Source organism: Macrobrachium nipponense, chromosome 29 (genome assembly GCF_015104395.2).
Source record: "Macrobrachium nipponense isolate FS-2020 chromosome 29, ASM1510439v2, whole genome shotgun sequence".
Taxonomy (NCBI): Eukaryota; Metazoa; Arthropoda; class Malacostraca; order Decapoda; family Palaemonidae; genus Macrobrachium; species Macrobrachium nipponense.
Window position 1 is genome coordinate 20,173,832 of NC_061092.1, and position 18,879 is coordinate 20,192,710.

The following is an 18,879-nucleotide window of genomic DNA, read 5'->3' on the forward strand; positions in this document are numbered from 1 at the left end:
TCCAATATTTACATTTCTGTATATTTTGAATCGTTATTTATCGTGGTGGTTTCTGTTCCACGTTGTATGTATTTGTTTGCTTTGAATGGTTATTGCAAGTACCCGCGAAGACTTGTTTTATGGTTGATGTTGCCGTACAGATTCTGCTTAGTATGAAATTACTTCTCGCAGTGTACAGTAATCAAGTTGTTAGTTATAAGATAATTTTTGAGATACCTTATCTGATACGCTACACTTCTCGTGAAAAATATTTATCCTTCAGTAACCAAGTAAGAAGAAAAAGTTGGTTCATGCAAACGCGCGCGCACTCACACACACACATATGAAACTAATGTTACAGTAAATATTTTTGTGATATTTAACTTTTCTGTGTACATTGTTTATTTTTTATAATTTCATACTTTAGTAACTGTATATTTTCAATTTGCAATCATTTCATTAGAAGAATGAACTCGTGTGAATCATGACCTGCATCAGAGTTAATGATTTTCTACATTATGAAAAATAAAAACCAAATAATACAAGTTGAGATGAGTATAACGCCAGGAACATTTCTTCTGTTCTAGGACAGGAAGATTTATATTATATACTTGGTGGAGATTTGTTTTTGTTTTGAGACATATTTTGCTTTTTATCTGCTTATTCGTTTCTGAGAGCAAGTCATGTAAAAAATGAGAAACGCAATATTTTGTATGCAGGCTGTATTGAATGTTATTAAACTCAAGTCTGATTTTCTTAATATAAAGACAACTCGAGAATGAGGGAGGAGTACGATTTTATTATGTCCCGTACTGAAATTCACACTACTTATATGTCTTTCATTATTAGTTTTTTTTTCTAGGCTAAGAGACAGACTTGTGTTTGAGTTAATTATTTAGGCAATGTTGTTTTGAAATTAATTAGATTTTCCGCTATATTAATTCTCTAGATTTAAGAACGTTGATTTATTTTTCTTCAACATTCGTTAGAACTCTTTGGTTGTCGTAGATTGTCATAAAAATACAACATGGTTCGAGTCGGTTTTAAGAAATACAGTTGTTGAACCATATCACAAACTTCCTTTCTCCTAATACCAATCATCTTATGCTGCGACCATAACGAATCTGATAAACATGAACCTAGTCCAGAGTAAATAACTGGGTCACATTAAGGTTACGGACTAGTCCATAAAACCGTTCAATTAATACTTTGCACAATCCACTTATTTCAAAATTTCAGGTACAGTATTTAGATTTACCTCCGTAATGTCATTTTTTATAAACCTAGGTCTACATTTCCCCTTAACCGCATAATTTTCTTTAGTGTAATCTGCTCTAGTTTCGTAAGTACAACCATTTCGCTCGATTGTTTCCTAAGCTTGCGTAAATACTCTTAAAGTACGGCTTTACCTAATCATACTCATTTATATTTAGGTTTTAAATTCCAAATTTACGGTTATTCGGGATTCAGCGATGAAGGTAAAAATATACACAATTTGCTTTAGATTTGATTTATTAATGGTTTCTTGTTAAATTCAGAGCATCGATGGTTTAGTATTTTCACCTATCTTCCTCATGAGTGCCACGGTATCCATCTGCAATTAAATATAATATTCAAATTAATTCTTACCGCTAATAAGCGTATGATACGTGAAGACATATTTTTGACCATTTATTTATTTATGAACTTTCTTATAATTTAGGATCAGTGAAACTGGGAAGAACACCACAGAAAAATACACACAAGTGAATTAAACATCAAACTGTAATTTTATAGGGCCTTTTAGCTAGCAAAGTCTCTCTCTCTCTCTCTCTCTCTCTCTCTCTCTCTCTCTCTCTCTCTCTCTCTCTCTTCTCTCTCTCTCTCTCTCTCTCTCTCTCTCTCTCTCTCTCTCTCTCCATTACGCACGTCCTTCCTTTGTTTGTTAATATTAGTGCTATTCCCATCTGTCAAATTGGCATTTTTGTTATCGGAATTACCTTTAACTTCTTTAAATGTAATATTTGCATGATTTACATTGTAAAAATTTCTTTGGGCAATTATTCACACTTACATGCTAGCTAGTTATGATTAGGTGAAATGATTTATAATAGTAATAGAAAACGTGCTCGCGCTTATGTCGAACATATGCAGAGAATTCGTTATTTGTGAATCTGTATAAAGGCTAAGACTGCTTCGGTGGGAAAGAGGATGTTATCAGTCTAGCTGATAGGAATAGTAACATCTTATCATGCCACCTGGCATAATTGTACCTTTGGATTCCTTTACCGCGTGGTTTTGTGGGAAAGGGCTATCTGGTCACGTGTCCAAAGTGGCTCTGTGTCCTCGATCGACGATTATTTTGTAAGAATGACTTTAGCCGGTTATGAATATGGCTGGGACAAAATGTTAAAATATAAGTTTTCTGTTGAAAAGAATTTGACTTAGAACTCTCAAAATACGTCCTGCGCCCTTTGGTCAAAATAGCTTTAGGCAATTTTTGCGTGGAGTCAGCTGTGCTCATTTTTAAATGATGGCTAACTACTATTTTCATTAAAACTGAAATTATTCTTAGTTATGACAGAGTGCCATTTATGAAACAAAGTATCGGGATTCTCACCAGTTGTCCCCTTTTTTTCTACAATACTAGTATAACTTTGCTGGTTGTTCTTCGAAGAAGGTTAATTTTGGGCCCACTTGATAAGCAAAACACTTGTTTTTCTGTGTTGCCAATTCCAGTGTAAAGGATACAGATTTGTCATATAGTGGAATGAAGGTTTTTACATTGATTTGTTATCTTGTAACACGTTTTAAATTGTTGATGTAGTCGTAACTTACACGCGTAAAAAGAGCATAATTTTCGTTGTGGTGGATCATCCTTGAAAATAAAAGACACTCTTTCTCGTTGTACTTGCGTGACTAGGATAATGAGTGCATTAACTGGCACTTGATGCAATTGGCAGATACCGAAAGTACTGTTTTAACTGCAGTAGTGCCTTACACGGCTTTATTGATTATTACTTTAAGTATACATATACAATACATTATGTTTATGAGATACTCTGTAATATTATGGAATTTACTTCATACATTTACAATATTAAAGTTTGTGGATCGTTCAATTTTACCAATAGGTGCGTTCAATTAAGTGTGACCCTAACATATCTTCAGTGGTGTTTATTAAGTATGTCAAATAGCTGGATTCCACAATGTCTTTTGTGGTCACTTATGGCTTAATTAATTATCAGTATCAGTTATACTCATCAGCAAATTCTTGGCAACTAGAGAGTCATTGTCATTGTGTTAGTTTTCATCTGTCACGTATTATTATATATTAATAATAATAAAGGAACAGAAGTGTATGATCTAGGGGGGGGGGTTAATATCAAATTGTGATACTTGATGTGCGAGGGAATGTCCTAGATAGGAAGTATGAATGTTTGGTGTTATGAACCAAAGTCCATCATGCACTGGGGCCGAGGTCACTCGGCGTCCTACACCTTTGTATGTTAGTAACTTGCATCGTGGGCAGTTGCCCGTTTATGTCAATATGGTGAGGGGTTGATTAGGTTTCGTAGATACTCTGCCTTTATTTTAACAGCTCCTGGTTTGAAACTGTATCGAATTCCTTCAGTGCATAATGCCGAGAGAGAGATGTACATTGAAGTGAGACCACACACGTGAAATATTGTTTTGCACAAACACATTGTAATTAATTTTGTCCCGTATATTGACCAGTATGCAAAACAGGTGTAGAATGAACTTTAGAGTTTTCGTTAATAAGATAACTCTGGGAAGTGTACAAACGAAACTTCGATATCTCTCCAAATTTAACGCTCTAACACACTTTCAGTTCGCTCCCCAACCGTCAGCAGTCAAGGGTCTCTAATTCCTATTCAAATTGGCTTGCAATAAATCACCCAGCTGCAGCGTTTAAGCCGTGTTGGCCAAGAGTTTCAGGCCTGTCTACGTGAACTCTGGCCCAACGAGCTTTCATGTCTTATTTTTAAGGAAACTTGTCATTGTTGTCTCATTATAATTTCGTTTTAGCCACTGGGTGGTCGGGTTGTTATCTGGTACATTATTAGTTTTACCAGGAATGGGATGTTCTGTTTGTCTTTCGTTGTGAGTTCATATCTCAAAACTCAGTTTTATTTTTATTCTTGTTTCAGGTACATGATAGAGCATTTAGGTGTACCACCGGACCAGGCTATATCAGGTAAAATTTGCAGATTTGGAAGTTTTATCCCTATATATATATATATATATATATATATATATATATATATATATTATATATATGTGTGTGTGTGTGTGTGTGTGTGTGTGTGTGTGTGTAGAAAGTTCATTGTTTTACTAAATTGGAAGTTTTATCCCATATATATATATATATATGTGTGTGTGTGTGTGTGTGTGTGTTGTGTGTGTGTGTGTGTGTGTAGAAAGTTCATTGTTTTACTAAATTAAGATTCTCAAAATAGAATAATTAGGAAATTGAAATGAATCGATTTTTGTTGGGATTGCAAGTAAAAAAAAAAATTGCCTTTGGTGAACTGACGTTAACAACTGCAAATTATTTTACCTGTGAAATATAGTAGTATAAGCGAAAGCGAAGTGTATTTGTGAAATTTTAATGTCAATGCATGTGATTATCACTGTATTGCAGATTTCAACAGTGCAAGGGGGCATGACCAAGAGAGGGAAGAGTACTTGTGTCATCTTCGCCAGTTAAAGTGGCAGCAGGAACCAGCGGTTTCCTCCGACAGCGAAAATGAATCGGCCAAAGAAGTAAAAACGCCTACTGGTAATCAACGTCGTGCCAAGAGAAATTTTGATGCTATCCGGTAAGTTTCTCATGTGTTCGTTGACTTGACTTCTGTATTGTTACAGTATATTAACTGATTCTCTCTAATCTCAATATAATATAATATAAAATATTATATATCTATATATATGTGTAGTGTGTGTTATGTGTGGTGTGTGTTTATATATATATATATATATATATATATATATATATATATATATATAGATTATATATATAATGTGTGTGCCTGGGTGTTGTATTATATATATAGATATATATATATATATATATATATATATATATATATATATGTGTGTGATATAATATCATGTGTGTGTGTGTGTATGTATATATATATATATATATATATATATTCGTATATATTGTTTACAGTAGAGTGGAAAAAAAGGAGAACCCGTGGGGGATTAAATGTAAAAATAAAAAGGTAATTGAAGCTATATCTGGTTACCAGGTTAAACGAAAATAATTCTAAGTTAGTTTAGGTCTTATTACAGTCCGTGCTTCCCTCAAATTGATTCCGGCAGTGAATTTATCCGGTTTTCAGCCATCGTCCGTAATTAGGTACTGGTGAAGACATTGATTTTATCAATTTTCTGCTCCCGTGTCTGTGCAAATTTTACATGACAATCTTTATTCAGACTATTTTATATCGAAGGCCATGTTTATTAACAATTTCTCGATGAATCAAGGGGTTTCTAAACAGATGTCATTCCATTGGTAACATCATCGTGATTTTTGTCAAGTACCCATCATGGTTCGATTCCAGTTACAGCTCGAGAATAATTATTGAATTTATACATCCGTGGGAACTGTATGAAAAAGAAAGTAAGTGAGGGTTAATACAATGAGCTTAGGTGTCAAGAGAAGACAGATGTGGAGCTTAGATATAAATGTTGTTACAAAGTACATATTCAACTAAAGTGGAAGGTTTGTATTACGTATGAACACACACACAAGTGCAAGTTCCAGCATATTTCGAAGACTGAGTCGCAAGATACCTTCGTCTCAGCTCTTCTTGATAGGTGCACATTTCAGATATGAAGCTGATTGATTGATATGTGCATCAATTAACTAAAGGGTCATTTTAGGTCTATATTGGGTTAGTCGTGGTTTACCTTTATCATTAAAGACGTACTATGAGATTCAGAGCCCTGCCCCGGTGTTTTTCCGGAATAACTTTTTTTCTGTGCATTTGACAAAGATATTATTTAGCCATGGTATACTTTGCATCCCTACCTAATTTTCGGCAGCATTCTTTATTACTTATATTAGAAAAAAGTATTTTCATATGAGTAATTACTTATATTTGAATAAAGTATTTTCATAAGTAAAATAAACCAGCCGAAGCCAGTGGCAGAACACACTCATGTATGGGTTCAAAGTTAAACATGACGTAAACATAGGACGTCCCGACTCCTCCCACAAGGTGATGACGATAAACAGCTGTCTCGAAAATTCTGAATGAATATTCGTACCTTGTCAAGGCTTCAAGAATGGCGGCTATGTTAAGTCATTGTCCCCGTGGTTGCAGGACAGCTTTCGTGATTCGACTTGCACAATTGTTTACAAGTGAGGAAGCCCACTGTGGCAAACCCTACGTAACATTGAACAGGTAAATTAATAATCGGGCCCTTTTTTGGGTAAGGAGCACACCCGGACATCCAAGGCTACCAAGTTTTCGTCATTTGTTGACTTCCATAAGGTGCAGAAAGATAATTATATAAGCTCTATAAAGCAATAATTGTTGATTGAGTAATATATAACTTGCGGTCTATTTATTACAATGATCGTCACTGTCATATTAGGAAAAGTATCAAAGGAGTTAATGACGAATGCCCAAGTTTTCTTCACTTTGTTAATTGATTTTTAATTATATAATTTTTCAATGGAGAAATGATAGAAAGTAATTTCTCGGATTACTTGTGGAAACCCTTTTCTTCAAGGGATCTAGCACTCGACCTCATGGCATAAATTCTATATACTACAACCACCACTACTACAAAGTGTAAACAAGGAGTATTGGTTGTATTTCAGTGTTGTCAGAGGTTGAGACTTTTCACGAACAGCCACTTATCCATCGAAAGACATTCCTCTGAGTTTGCTGGCGATGTCTACAAGAAGTCGGCGTTACTTGTATAATTACCAGAATTATGCAACTTTCGTAATACAGAATACAGTTAAAACTTAGGTAGGGATGTGAGATACCCTGTGACAAAGTGTCATCTTTGGCAGGTACGTGGATAAAATTTTATTCCGGAAAAACAACGGGACACCGGCTGTGAATCTCATAGTAATCCATATTTAATGAGACAGTTGTTTAAAGTTTGTTAAAAGGGCAGAGGGCAGCACTAGACCTTGGTAAGGAATGTTGTTTATGAGTGGGGATTGTAATTAGCCTGTGTTTGTGTGTGCACGAGTGATATTTTGCTCAAGTGTTAATTTTTATTGGAAGTACGTGGTTGGCGACTACGATCTGTTGAGATCATCAATGGCAGGTTTTGCACATATACTTATATGGTATTATTTCCTAAAGCTTTTAGTTTTCACGAATTATACGCTGTAAATGAGTAACAACAATTATTTTGGTGTGTGGTTTCAAACAAAACCTCCCAAACAGCTTACCCGCCATTCATGTCCTTCCATCGCACTGGACAATACAGTAATCATAATTTAAAGCTGTTGTATCAGTACATGGATAATAGTAAATAGTATTTTCTTTCTTCTAAATCAAGGTCGGTTTAGTATACAGTACACTGATGATGCATAAAGGTAATTGAAATAGTGTCCTAACATTTGGTTGTCTTTTCAGTAGCCCACCAAAAGGGAGTAAAGGGGGCCTATACAGGCCGGGGGCCCTTCCAAAGGGCCCAGCAATTTTGGACAGTAATACCAAAGTTTGGGATGACAGAAAGGGTGCTTATCCAAAGTCAGGCTTCAAGGGTGTTTACAATTCGGGTGCTCTAGGTAACATTATTTCATAGACATTATAGCTGCTTATATGTTTTGGATAGTGATTTGAGAAAGTCTTGTATTGCATGTGGTGGCTCGTTTTAGTTTGTTCTACGCTAAATCCATTCAACAGACTAGTAAGTTTCCAATTTTACCAAAAGTATATGTCCATAAAATTACACTTCTTCTTACAAACAAAAAGTAAAGCACGCTAACTTTTTAAAATGTTTTAATAAAAGCAAAATCAATAACTATTAATGCGAAGTGAAGTTGCTGATATTTTTTGTGAATCCAGTATAAAAGCCAACAATAGTTAAGCAACAGTTTTCTTTTTGTGAATCCAGTATAAAAGCATAGTCTTGCTCATTTTCCTATAAAATATATGATTACACAATGCTAGTTGTACATGTTTAAAATTTGTAAGAATTAAATGTTCAGATACTTGATAACTCTGTTTCTTTTTCAAAGTAATTGGAATTTCTCAGATGGATTCATTCTTTTTCAAAGTAATTGGAATTTCTCAGATGGATTCATTCATAAAAATCTAGAGTGCTCTACTGACTAACATTGCTGTGGATTGTATATACCCATTACTGATTTTTTAAAGATTATGTATATATTACCATTTTTAAATTACTTTTGAACAGTCGCATTATAAAGTATTGCATCAGTTGCCTTAACCCTCTTACGCCGAAGCGGTAAAAATAAAAGTGTCTCCTGTGTGCCGGAGGTGTTTCAGAGTGAGCGCGGAAGCGGAAAAAATATTTTTTTCAAAAATTCACAGTGCGCTTAGTTTTCAAGATTAAGAGTTCATTTTTGGCTACTTTTTTTTGTCATTGGCTGAAGTTTAGTATGCAACCATCAGAAATGAAAAAAATTATCATTATCATATATAAATAATGCGATATATGATAGCGCAAAAACGAAATTTCAAATATAATTGTATTCAAATCGCACGGTGCGCAAAACGGTCAAAGGTAACAAGTTACTTTTTTTCGTTGTAATGTACACTAAATTGCAATCATTTTGGTATATAACACCTTGTAAAACGATAAAAGCAACACAGAGAAAATATTATCACAAAATAATGCATGAATTCGTAACGCCCGGACGTAAACAAATATTTTTTTCAAAAATTCACCATAAATCTAAATATTGTCCTAGAGACTTCCAATTTCTTTCAAAATGAAGACAAATGATTGAATATTACTATACTGTAAGAGTATTAGCTTACAATTGCAGTTTTCGACCATATCTGACGAGTTAAAGTTGACCAAATGTCGAATTTTTTTATATATATATATATTTTTTATATGCAATTATTTCGGAAATAAGAAAAGCTACAACCTTCAAATATTTTTCGTTTTATTCTACATGAAATTGCGCACATTTTCATATATAAAACTCTATGAAATGCCTAATATGAAATGGAGCAAATATTCCGAGAATGGGACGTACGCATTTCGGAGATTTGTGGCGGAGAATCCGTGCGCAGAGGGAAGGAAAGATTTTTTTTTAAATTCACCATAAATCTAAATATTTTGCTAGAGACTTCGAATTTGTTTCAAGATGAAGATAAATGACTGAATATTACTAGACTGTAAGAGTTTTGTTTAGCTTACAATTGCGTTTTTTCGACCATTTCGGTAGAGTCAAAGTTGACCGAACGTGGTTTTTTTTCTATTTATCGTGATTTATATGCAAATATTTCAAAAATGAGAAAAGCTACAACCTTCAATTATTTATTGTTGTATTCTACATGAAATTGCGCACATTTTCATATATAAAACTTTATGTAACGGCTAATTTAAAATGGCGCAAACATTACCACAATCGCACGTATGATTTTTTCAGAAGAGTTACCACGCGGACGTAAAGAAAATGTTATTTTTTTCATAAATTCACCATAAATCGAAATATTGTGCTAGAGACTTCCAATTTGTTGCAAAATGAAAGTAAATGCTTGAATATTACTAGAATATAAGCGTTTTAGCTTACAATTGCGTTTTTCGACCATTTCGGTAGAGTCAAAGTTGACCGAAGGTTGAAATTTTGGCAATTATCGTTATTTATATGAAAATATATCAAAATTGATAAAAGCTACAACCATGGGTTGTTTTTAGTTGTATTGTGCATGAAATTGCGCACATTTCCATATATAAAACTTTATATAACAGCTAATTTTAAAATGGTGCAAACATTACCACAATCGCATGTATGATTTTTTTCGGAAGAGTTACCGTGCGGACGTAAGGAAAAGTTTTTTCATAAATGCACCATAAATCGAAATATTGTGCTAGAGACTTCCAATTAGTTGCAAAATTAAGGTAAATGATTGAATATTACTAAAATATAAGAGTTTTAGCTTACAATTGCGTTTTTCGACCATTTCGGTAGAGTCAAAGTTGACCGAAGGTTGAAATTTTGGCAATTATCGTTATTTATATGAAAATATCTCAAAACTGATAAAAGCTACAATCATGAGTATTTTATTATTGTATTTTACATAAAAATGCGCACATTTTCATATATAATACTTCATGTAACGGCTAATTTACAATGGTACAAAAATTATGTCAAAGTGACGAAATAATTTCTGAGATGTGTCACAGATACTTTTTAGTGCGGCAATAAAGAAATTCGCACTTGCGCACCTGCGTAACGATTGTAAACAAAACAATACCTTGATCCGTGAACTCCCAGCATCCCCCAAGGCGCGTGATTCAAAAGTTTTAGGCTGGTAGGCCTATAAGTATTTTTCCGCGAATTTAAAAAAAAAACTTTTGTAAGTCGACGTAAAATACGTCCAGTCGGCACACGGGAGACAAAAAATGTCGACGTAAAATATGTCCAGTCGGCGTAAGAGGGTTAATCTTTCGGACAATAGGTATAAACGTATGCATATGGAAGTATTGTGCTATGGTGACAGACTAAGTTCCTGTTAATTGGTTACAGGTTGCCCTAGAGCAAGATCCTTTTCCAGCACACGACTGGCTAAGTAAAACAAAAAAACTGAGTCACTCGCTAATGTATTTTATGGCAGGCAAGCTGAATAATTTTAGTTTCATTCTTTAGTGCGTTTATTTTTTTAATAATTGTGGCATTATTATTTTGTTGTAAGCCAATAATTTTTTCGGTCCGAAGAGGGTTTTATTTTTGCACTCAAAATTGTCGACCTATAAGTTTTGCGTATACAGCATTAAAAACAAAACTATTTTTTATATTTTGTATATATACATCATAATCAAAATATACCAAAAATTAAATGTTTGGCAAGGCCTAATGGTCCTTGCCTGGTCTGTGAAAGGCGGAGTATCTTATAATTTGCAGTATGATTTTGCTTATAAGTATTTGTGTGTTATGAATTTTTATAACCAACAAAGTGTTCTTTAACAGCCTTATGCCAAATATATAATTGATAATTTCAGTGTTGAATAGCTTAAATCTGAAACCGTATGGCTGAGGACTGAATTAGTCACTCCTTGAGAAATGAATGTCATATATAAATTAATATCCGTAATGGGTGGTAGATAATATTGATAAAGAGCAAGAGGTTCAAGTGTAACATTAAAAAAATTCATCTAGTAGAAAAATATCAACTAATAGAAATTCAACAAATGCTTTAGAATATAAGAAACATCATCTACTAAAGATAAATCAGTGCATTCTCTCGAACAAAATTAAAGAAAAATAACAGTAAATTATGTTTATCCCATTAGTAAGAGTGTAGTTTCAAGCCAGTTTCAGTTTATGAATGCTATTCACATCCTGATTTTTATTGTAGCTCCCTATAGCACTGATCATTCCGTTCACACACGTCGTTACAGTTTCGATCATTCTAGGCCTATGTGACTTGAATTAAACCATTTATGAAAAGATAAAAAAAAATATATATTTCCAGTTTCCTTCCCTGGTATATCTGAATTCTCCTTCATATTTATAAAAAAATACTCTGTCAATTTGACATTTTTTATGATATTAAAAAGGAAATTGGCAGATATACAAGATATTGTGCATCAACACCAGTCTCCTCAAAACTTGGTGTTCCAGGGATGCCAGCCGAACCTCGCGCTTCAATGCATTTCACCACCTATCGCTCAAGCAAAATGTATTTAATATAATTTAAGAAATTTATAAAGTATATATTTTTTATATTCATTTGCTAACTTGAAATAACATTTTTTTTCTTTTAACAGAAAGATCTTTCAACAAATGATAACCTGATTATATTAGATAAGCCAAACTACCTTCACTCGCGTATTATTTGCATTACCTGACAATTTTTATACAGATGATAATCTGTTAACACGTTTGGTAGGCCTTTGCCTATCTAAACATAATGAAATATTTCATAATGGTTCGGACTAAATACTTAAAAACCTGCATAAAACAAAGTTTTTCCATTTAGTTTTATGCTTTACTTGTGCTAATAGATTCTAATTTTCATGTTATAAAAAAATTCTCAAACTAATTATTGGATGTAAAATAAAACAGAATAACGATCCGAACGATATATTTTGTAAAGTGATGCAGTATATACAATACTGTAATTGTACACCATGCCAGGTTTAATTGGGATAATTTTGAGAAATAAGATATTTCTTGCATGAAATATTGAGTCAGACAAATGATGATTTGGAGAAACCATCTAAAAGAAACCTCAAAAGTTAAAAGCGATACAGTTTTGCTTTAAATAAACGATTATGCTGGGATCACACATTCACGTATCATAACGGCGTATGCCCACGTATGTGGATCGTGGGCATCATCGTGGAGAAATGACCTTGAACAGCTGGTAAACAGGACACGGGCTGACAGACGTAAAGCCAGCACCGTAAATTGCGCCGCAAAAGTAACTTTCTATGTACGTCAACTTCACGTCGGTACCACGCCCCCCAGTTGTGGGACCGTAGGGTACAAAAGGGCTGGCCTGTAAACAGAGCAGACTGTAAAGTGATGGAACATGTATGAGAGAATGTAAAAACATTGCACTTCTGAAAATCAAGGTTGTACATTCACTTTGATGAAATTCTGCATGTACTGTAAAATATTGTATCTCAACATATAAAAAAAATTAAGTCAGACATAAAATACATACCATTGGTAGTCCCAACATCTTGGGTTTCTTCAGACGGACAATGTGGGACTTGAGGAAGTGGAATATGTTCAATATCCACTTCTCCCGGTCCGTCGGTTGTCTGCTCGCCCCTTGGCCACTCTTCTCAGCGGTGAGGCGTCCGAAGCGGCTCCTGAAGGACATGAACCACACCCGGAGCTCGTTGCTAGTCATTGGTGGCCTAAGTGACTTGCCCTTGTCATCAAAGGCCTTTCCCACCTTGGCTTTGTCCTTGTAGGCAGCCATCCCCTTGTTGTATATGAATTGGGCCTCGTGCTCAAGCCACTCACCCACCAGCCCCTCATTTTTCTCAGACAGGATGATATAGAGGTTATTCTTATGCCCCGGTGGCACGTCGTCCTTCACGTCTTGGTTGTCCTCCGTCTCGATCAAGGGAAAATTCTGTCTGTCGTCAATGGGGGAGCTTCATGGAGAGTTTCTGTGTCGCTGTCATCACACTGTATCTCATCCAGCTCTGACTCCTGTAGGTGGGAGATGACATTTCCCTCGTCCTGAGTGTCTTCTAGAGTGGCTGTAGGAGTCTTCTCCGGGCCGAAAGAAGGTCCTGCAAAAAGATGTGACGTTGATGGGTCCTTCCTTGGTCGTTTTGTGAGGTTTGGCATCTTGAAGGGCGTTGTGGAGAGTACTTGGAGGAGACTGCTGGTCTCAGAGACAGAAACAACAGCTGACCTAAGGGCACCGACCTGACCTTTTATACCACACTGCAGCGTTGTCACGTCGTACAGTGTTGTCAATGTGTGAATTGGTTTCTCCGTAGGCTACAGCGCAATTAGGAGGCCCACGTGCTTCGTGGCGGCGAACAATACTGGTGACTCCAGCGCCTACCCCGCAACAGTCACCGTGGGTCCCATGTGCAATGCCTGGAGCTACGTCAGGTGACATTAGTCGTGACCACCCACGACTTTTGAACATTTCAAAACTGGAGTGGGCAATGGCGCTCCAGTGGGCGGAGCTTAGCGCTCGAATGACCCGTCACCGTACGTCCACTATTTTCCGTATGTTTTACGGAACATTTACGGTTTACTGGCGTAAGCTGTTGCCAACTACCATTTCCGCTCATGCATGGGCGTGCGTGCGTTGATATGTGAATGTGACCTTAGCATTACAATTCATGAAAAAATCTCGGCTTCAACACATAACCTAAGCTGAATTGTGATGTCAGAAAAATGACCTTTGGTACAAAAGAAATACCTTACAAATACACTATTATGTTTCGAATAATCATTTGTCATATAATTTTCGTGCAATAAATCCGTATCTCATTTTATTTCCCCAATTTATCCTGATTTAACCCAACATGGTGTATAAATAAAACTTAAAATACTGAAAAAAGCAAAAAAAAAAAAAAAAAAAAAAAAAATAATAATAATAATAATGTAATCACCAACAATTAATTTGATTCTAGTCACCTAGGCCAGCTTGTGTAAATGATTAGTTATATGGAATTCGAAGATAAGGAACGTTTATTAGGAGATTTAATTAAGAGGTTCCACATGTTTGTTGGTAAGTAGTGTTGATCTTGGTGATGATTTTATGGATAAAAGAAACCAGAGTATGTACGAAAATTGGTTGTGTATAGGTCTCTGGCTTTACTGTATAAATGACTATGTTTTCATGGATACTTTTCACTAGAGCCCTCTAAATGTGAGGTATTTCCAGTTTATTTCTTATTGTCTTTCCCATTGAAATAGCAATGTTTCCTGTTTACGAAGCTAATGTTATAAAAAAAGTAAATATTTATCAAGGTTAATGTTGTCTTTCAACTCGAAAAACAGAGATGGTCCACACGTATGGCTAACACAACTATATAAATGGTCAAGAAGCTAAAGGAAATCTTAATATACTAGATTTTTCTTTTCTTTTCGCAGTAAATAAACTTTTATTGTCTGTGCAGTACATTTCGAATAAGTTTTGAATGTTACAGTAAATATAGAATCAAAATTAACTAGAGTTTAATTTTTCTTAAGAAATAAAATTGAATACCATGGTCACTTAAAAGTTAATGCAGTATGGTAAAGCACGTTCTTGGCTGCCCTTACCAACTGCTATCCCAAGAATTAGTGAACCAACTCATCACTCTCCTCTCTCTCTCTACCAGTCGTAATACTGTACTTATTTCTCTATTGTTTCTCATGATTTTACTTGGCCATAGCCCAAATTTTAAACATTTTATCTCTCATGTGAAAAGATGGTGTTTCCTATTATCAATGCATTGCATTTCATTTCGATGTCATTACATCAGTAATGAGAAAGGTTACTCTGTAAATTTTGCAGAGGAATTATTGATATTTCTCGCAGAGCAGTCACTACAAAAAAATTTGAACGATTTATGTAGTAACCGTTTTTGTATTCTGGTATCAGTGATTCTAGAACTTGTAGAATCTTGATTATTTTAAGTTATCGAAATTAAACAAGCAACAATCACGACAAGTCTGAAGGCCTGTCCTCCATTCCTAGAGTTGCCAGATGACCCGTTATTGAAAGATTGGTGTCCGAAGATGTAAGGAAACTGTTGCTTCAATTTTGTTGGCAAATGTGGAGTGTGACAACCTTTAAATTATTCACACCGTTTGAATTCATAAGTGTGTTGTGTAAGCTTAAATTTGTTATATCCACTCCTCTTGTATTTAGGATACTCACCTAATTTTAAATTCATAATTTTTTTTTATAATTAATCAAAGCCTTTATTAGTTTTTCCCAGACTTAAAATATAATTTGGTGAAAATTCACCCATAATGTTTTGATACTATTCCAACTCTTATAATTTTGCTTTGTTATTGGCTTAAATTATTACTTACAAGTAATTAATTACCCAGTGGCAGATTGGCAACTTTCCAGTCTTGTATTTTACTTTATTATGGATTTCAAAAATAATCTCGCAATGATAACTCACCCAGTAGTATTTTAGCACCTTTCCAGCTCTTACCAGTCTGTTTTATCATGAGTTTACAAAAATTTTTGCCAGTAATTCATTTAGTAGTATTTTGGTACCTCGCCAACACTTGTAAGTTTGTTTTGTTATGGACCTCTAAAAATGTCTATCATTAATAATTTACCTACTGATATTTGTGCACCTTTCCAATCCTTATGCAAGCTTTCTTAGGGGAGAGGGGTTTGTTTTACATTTATTGTGGTATGTATTGTCTGCTACAGTGGGTAATCTGGTGACTTCCATAAATGTATAATTTTGGCATGCAGCATTGTGATTTTACAATGAACATCATGATCATTTATTGACGTTGAATGATGGCATTTGGTGGTTAAATTGTTTTTAACATCGGACAAACAAGGCATGTGCAGTTTGAAAAAACTGATATGTAGTAAAAGTGTAGTGCATCTACAGGTAGAGTGGCCTAATACGAATCACCTATTGAGAAGGGTTAGGACCTGTTACAATTGGTCTGATAGTTTAATGTTCTGTCATTTTGTAGGTAATAGCCATTTCCTTTGCAAACATCCACACCAAATAATTTGGCATAATTTCTAAATGTAAAGTAGTCATGAAAGTGATACTTCACTGCCATTTTTAATTGTAAAATTTAATTCATCTTGAGGTAGTGTGTGTAACCACATCATGTAGTGATACTGCCAAAGTAAAGTGACAGAAAATACTATAATTGCTCCAGTAATCAAGATAGGTTGGATTCCAAGAAATAATGGACAGCAGAGACTTTGAAAAAGGAAACTAGTTAATATAATTAAAGCATTACATTTCTCTACCTGGGTGCCAGTCTGAAGAGACAATCTTGGGAATCAAGAGCAGAATGGGCTACATGAGAAAAATTAGGATGCTTTTGCATTGTTTAGCAAAGGAGGAGTTTGAATGTAAAGGGTTGTTTTTCCAGCACAAAAGAATCAGCTGGGCAAGAAGCTCTGTATTCCCACCATGTATAGAACTATAAATTAATTTATTACTACTACTCCATGAGGTAATAATACATGGCACAATGAAAACGACGGGCCGGACTAGAAGGAAGAGAGACTACAGGGGATGTAGTAGAATGAAAGCTATGACCTGCCCTCATGTTGAGTATACACCAAAAACAGTCAAAAGAGGGGCACAGATGGATGTTTGGTTGGACACAAGTTTATCTTGTGAAAATGAATTTTTCATAAATTTGACCAAACTAAAGTGATGGAGATTGCTATATCTGAGATAGGCTGGATTTGTGGAAATATAAAGGACAATTAATGGTGAAGTCAAATCTAAGTACTATGACTAACTGGGACTTAGAAATTAGGATCACTGTATGACTAACTGGGACCTAGAGAAGCAGAATCACTGTGATTCAAACCAGCTCAACACAAGAAAATTACATACCAGCATTGTTTCAGTCTAAAAACACAAGTCTGGGGTATTAAAAGCAGAATTTCCTATACAAGATTTGAGTTGTTACCGAGTATAGCTCAGCAAAAAAGGGGTTAGAATATAGACGAGTAGAATTCCAGGACAAAGGAATCAGCTGGGTAGAGTTCCAGGACAAAGGCGTCAGCTGGGTAAGCTCTTTATTTCCAACATGAAGCAATAGATGATGAGAGTATAACTGAGTTTATTTACAACTCCGTTACGTATTTGGGATAGCCCAGAGGACAGCTAGACCAGAAAAGACACCTTGAATTAATGCAGAAGGAAGAGAACAGTGCCTCTTATTGAGTACAACAATACGGATATCTTCCCTGATGGCATCTTAAAAAAATGACTCGCTAGCAGGAAGAAGGAATGTATCTGCTTCTGCGATACCTGTATCTTTCTTGTTTGTTACAGGTGGTTGTTTGTTTGTTTGTATGGTATTTTTTACATTGGTGAAATTCACCAATGGCTTTATGTGACTTCCGAACCATGCCAAGAGTGAACTATCGCCAGGAATACACATCTCTCACCCCTCAAAGTCTTATGTCCGAGAATCGAACTCGCAGCCATTGAGGTGGCACGCCAACACCATACAGACAACGCCACTGAGGCGCTGGTACAGGTGATCCCCCAGATGATTCTTGTTGTTAAGCAGTCTTAATCACCTCAGCAGCATGCAAGACAATTAAGAAGTCGTACAAGCTAGATATAAGGAGAAAGTGCTCTCACTAACTGTAATCTAGTTCATTGTCATTTTCCTCCTCTCTGTCCCTGGATACCCCTTTTGTGTAGAGGGGGTGGGGGGTGGGGGCAGAGGTGGACTTCCCTCAATTGCCTTTTTCTTAAAGCTGGGGTGACAATTTACCACTTGGTGGAAGTGAGAACTGCCCCCTGGCCCTCCCACTGGACATTGCACAACCCCTTTTGCTTCTCCCAGCCCAGGTCTGAGGACTAATTTAAATTTTTGATTTGGAAATGGATGGACTTGTGTGAACAACCCCTTTACTCCCCCCCCAGCCCAGGTCTGAGAACTAATTGCAATTTTTTATTTGGAAATGGATGGACTTGTGTAACCTGTACTCTCTCCATACTGTGCATTGTTCCTACCCTATGCATGGATGAGCAGCAGGATACCTCCCATTTACTCATCCTTTTGGGGACCAGTGCTCTCCTTGCTTACTTTCACTGATGGCTTGTGGTCCAAACACTGTCTAAGGAGAGATCACAGACAAAGATCCCTGTTGATATCTTTGCTGCACAGGCATGAGAAGAGAGATATAGGTGGTGCAACTTCTTACACCTCCCCAAGGTCAGTTGCAACTAGATTTTGGAGCCAGGGAGTGCCAGGGTCAAATATTGAATCCCAATTGGACTATGAACCTGTCTGCCTTCTCTTTCAAGAAGTTTGTCTGGTGGTAGACAAGAGCTGTAGTGGAAGTCTGGTGTGGTGTTCTCTTCCCTGGAGATCCTTTTTGTAACCTTATTAGGCGAAGTTAGTGCTGTGTTTTCAGGAGGTTATTTTGCTCACTTGTGAGTGAAATAACCCCGGGGAGGTAACCACAATAGTCAATAAAACTACCCTCAGCTTGTGGTGGTTTATTGGGAGGGAAACACATAATATGCAGGTCCAAGAGTTTGCTTGCCTACAGCAGATCA

At 35.7% G+C, this 18,879-nt stretch overlaps 1 protein-coding gene and 1 long non-coding RNA gene across 5 annotated transcripts in view; one reads left to right on the forward strand and one right to left on the reverse strand.

Annotated features, from left to right (window-relative positions):
- Positions 1–18,879, forward strand: part of LOC135206172 (RNA/RNP complex-1-interacting phosphatase-like) — a 309,494-nt gene that overhangs the window by 283,657 nt on the left and 6,958 nt on the right. For 3 of the 4 annotated variants that reach the window (XM_064237469.1, XM_064237467.1, XM_064237468.1), the window contains exons 7-8: positions 4,131–4,177; positions 4,625–4,802. In XM_064237469.1, the coding sequence (XP_064093539.1) occupies positions 4,131–4,177; positions 4,625–4,802 (225 nt within the window). Of the gene's footprint in view, positions 1–4,130; positions 4,178–4,624; positions 4,803–7,595; positions 7,751–18,879 lie in introns of all 4 variants that reach the window. The other variant, XM_064237470.1, reaches the window with a different exon arrangement.
- LOC135206178 (uncharacterized) overlaps positions 1,477–18,879 on the reverse strand; it is a 469,022-nt gene continuing 451,619 nt past the window's right edge. Inside the window, exon 4 of the long non-coding RNA XR_010312693.1 lies at positions 1,477–1,573. This is a non-coding gene — a long non-coding RNA (uncharacterized LOC135206178). The remainder of the gene's footprint in view (positions 1,574–18,879) is intronic.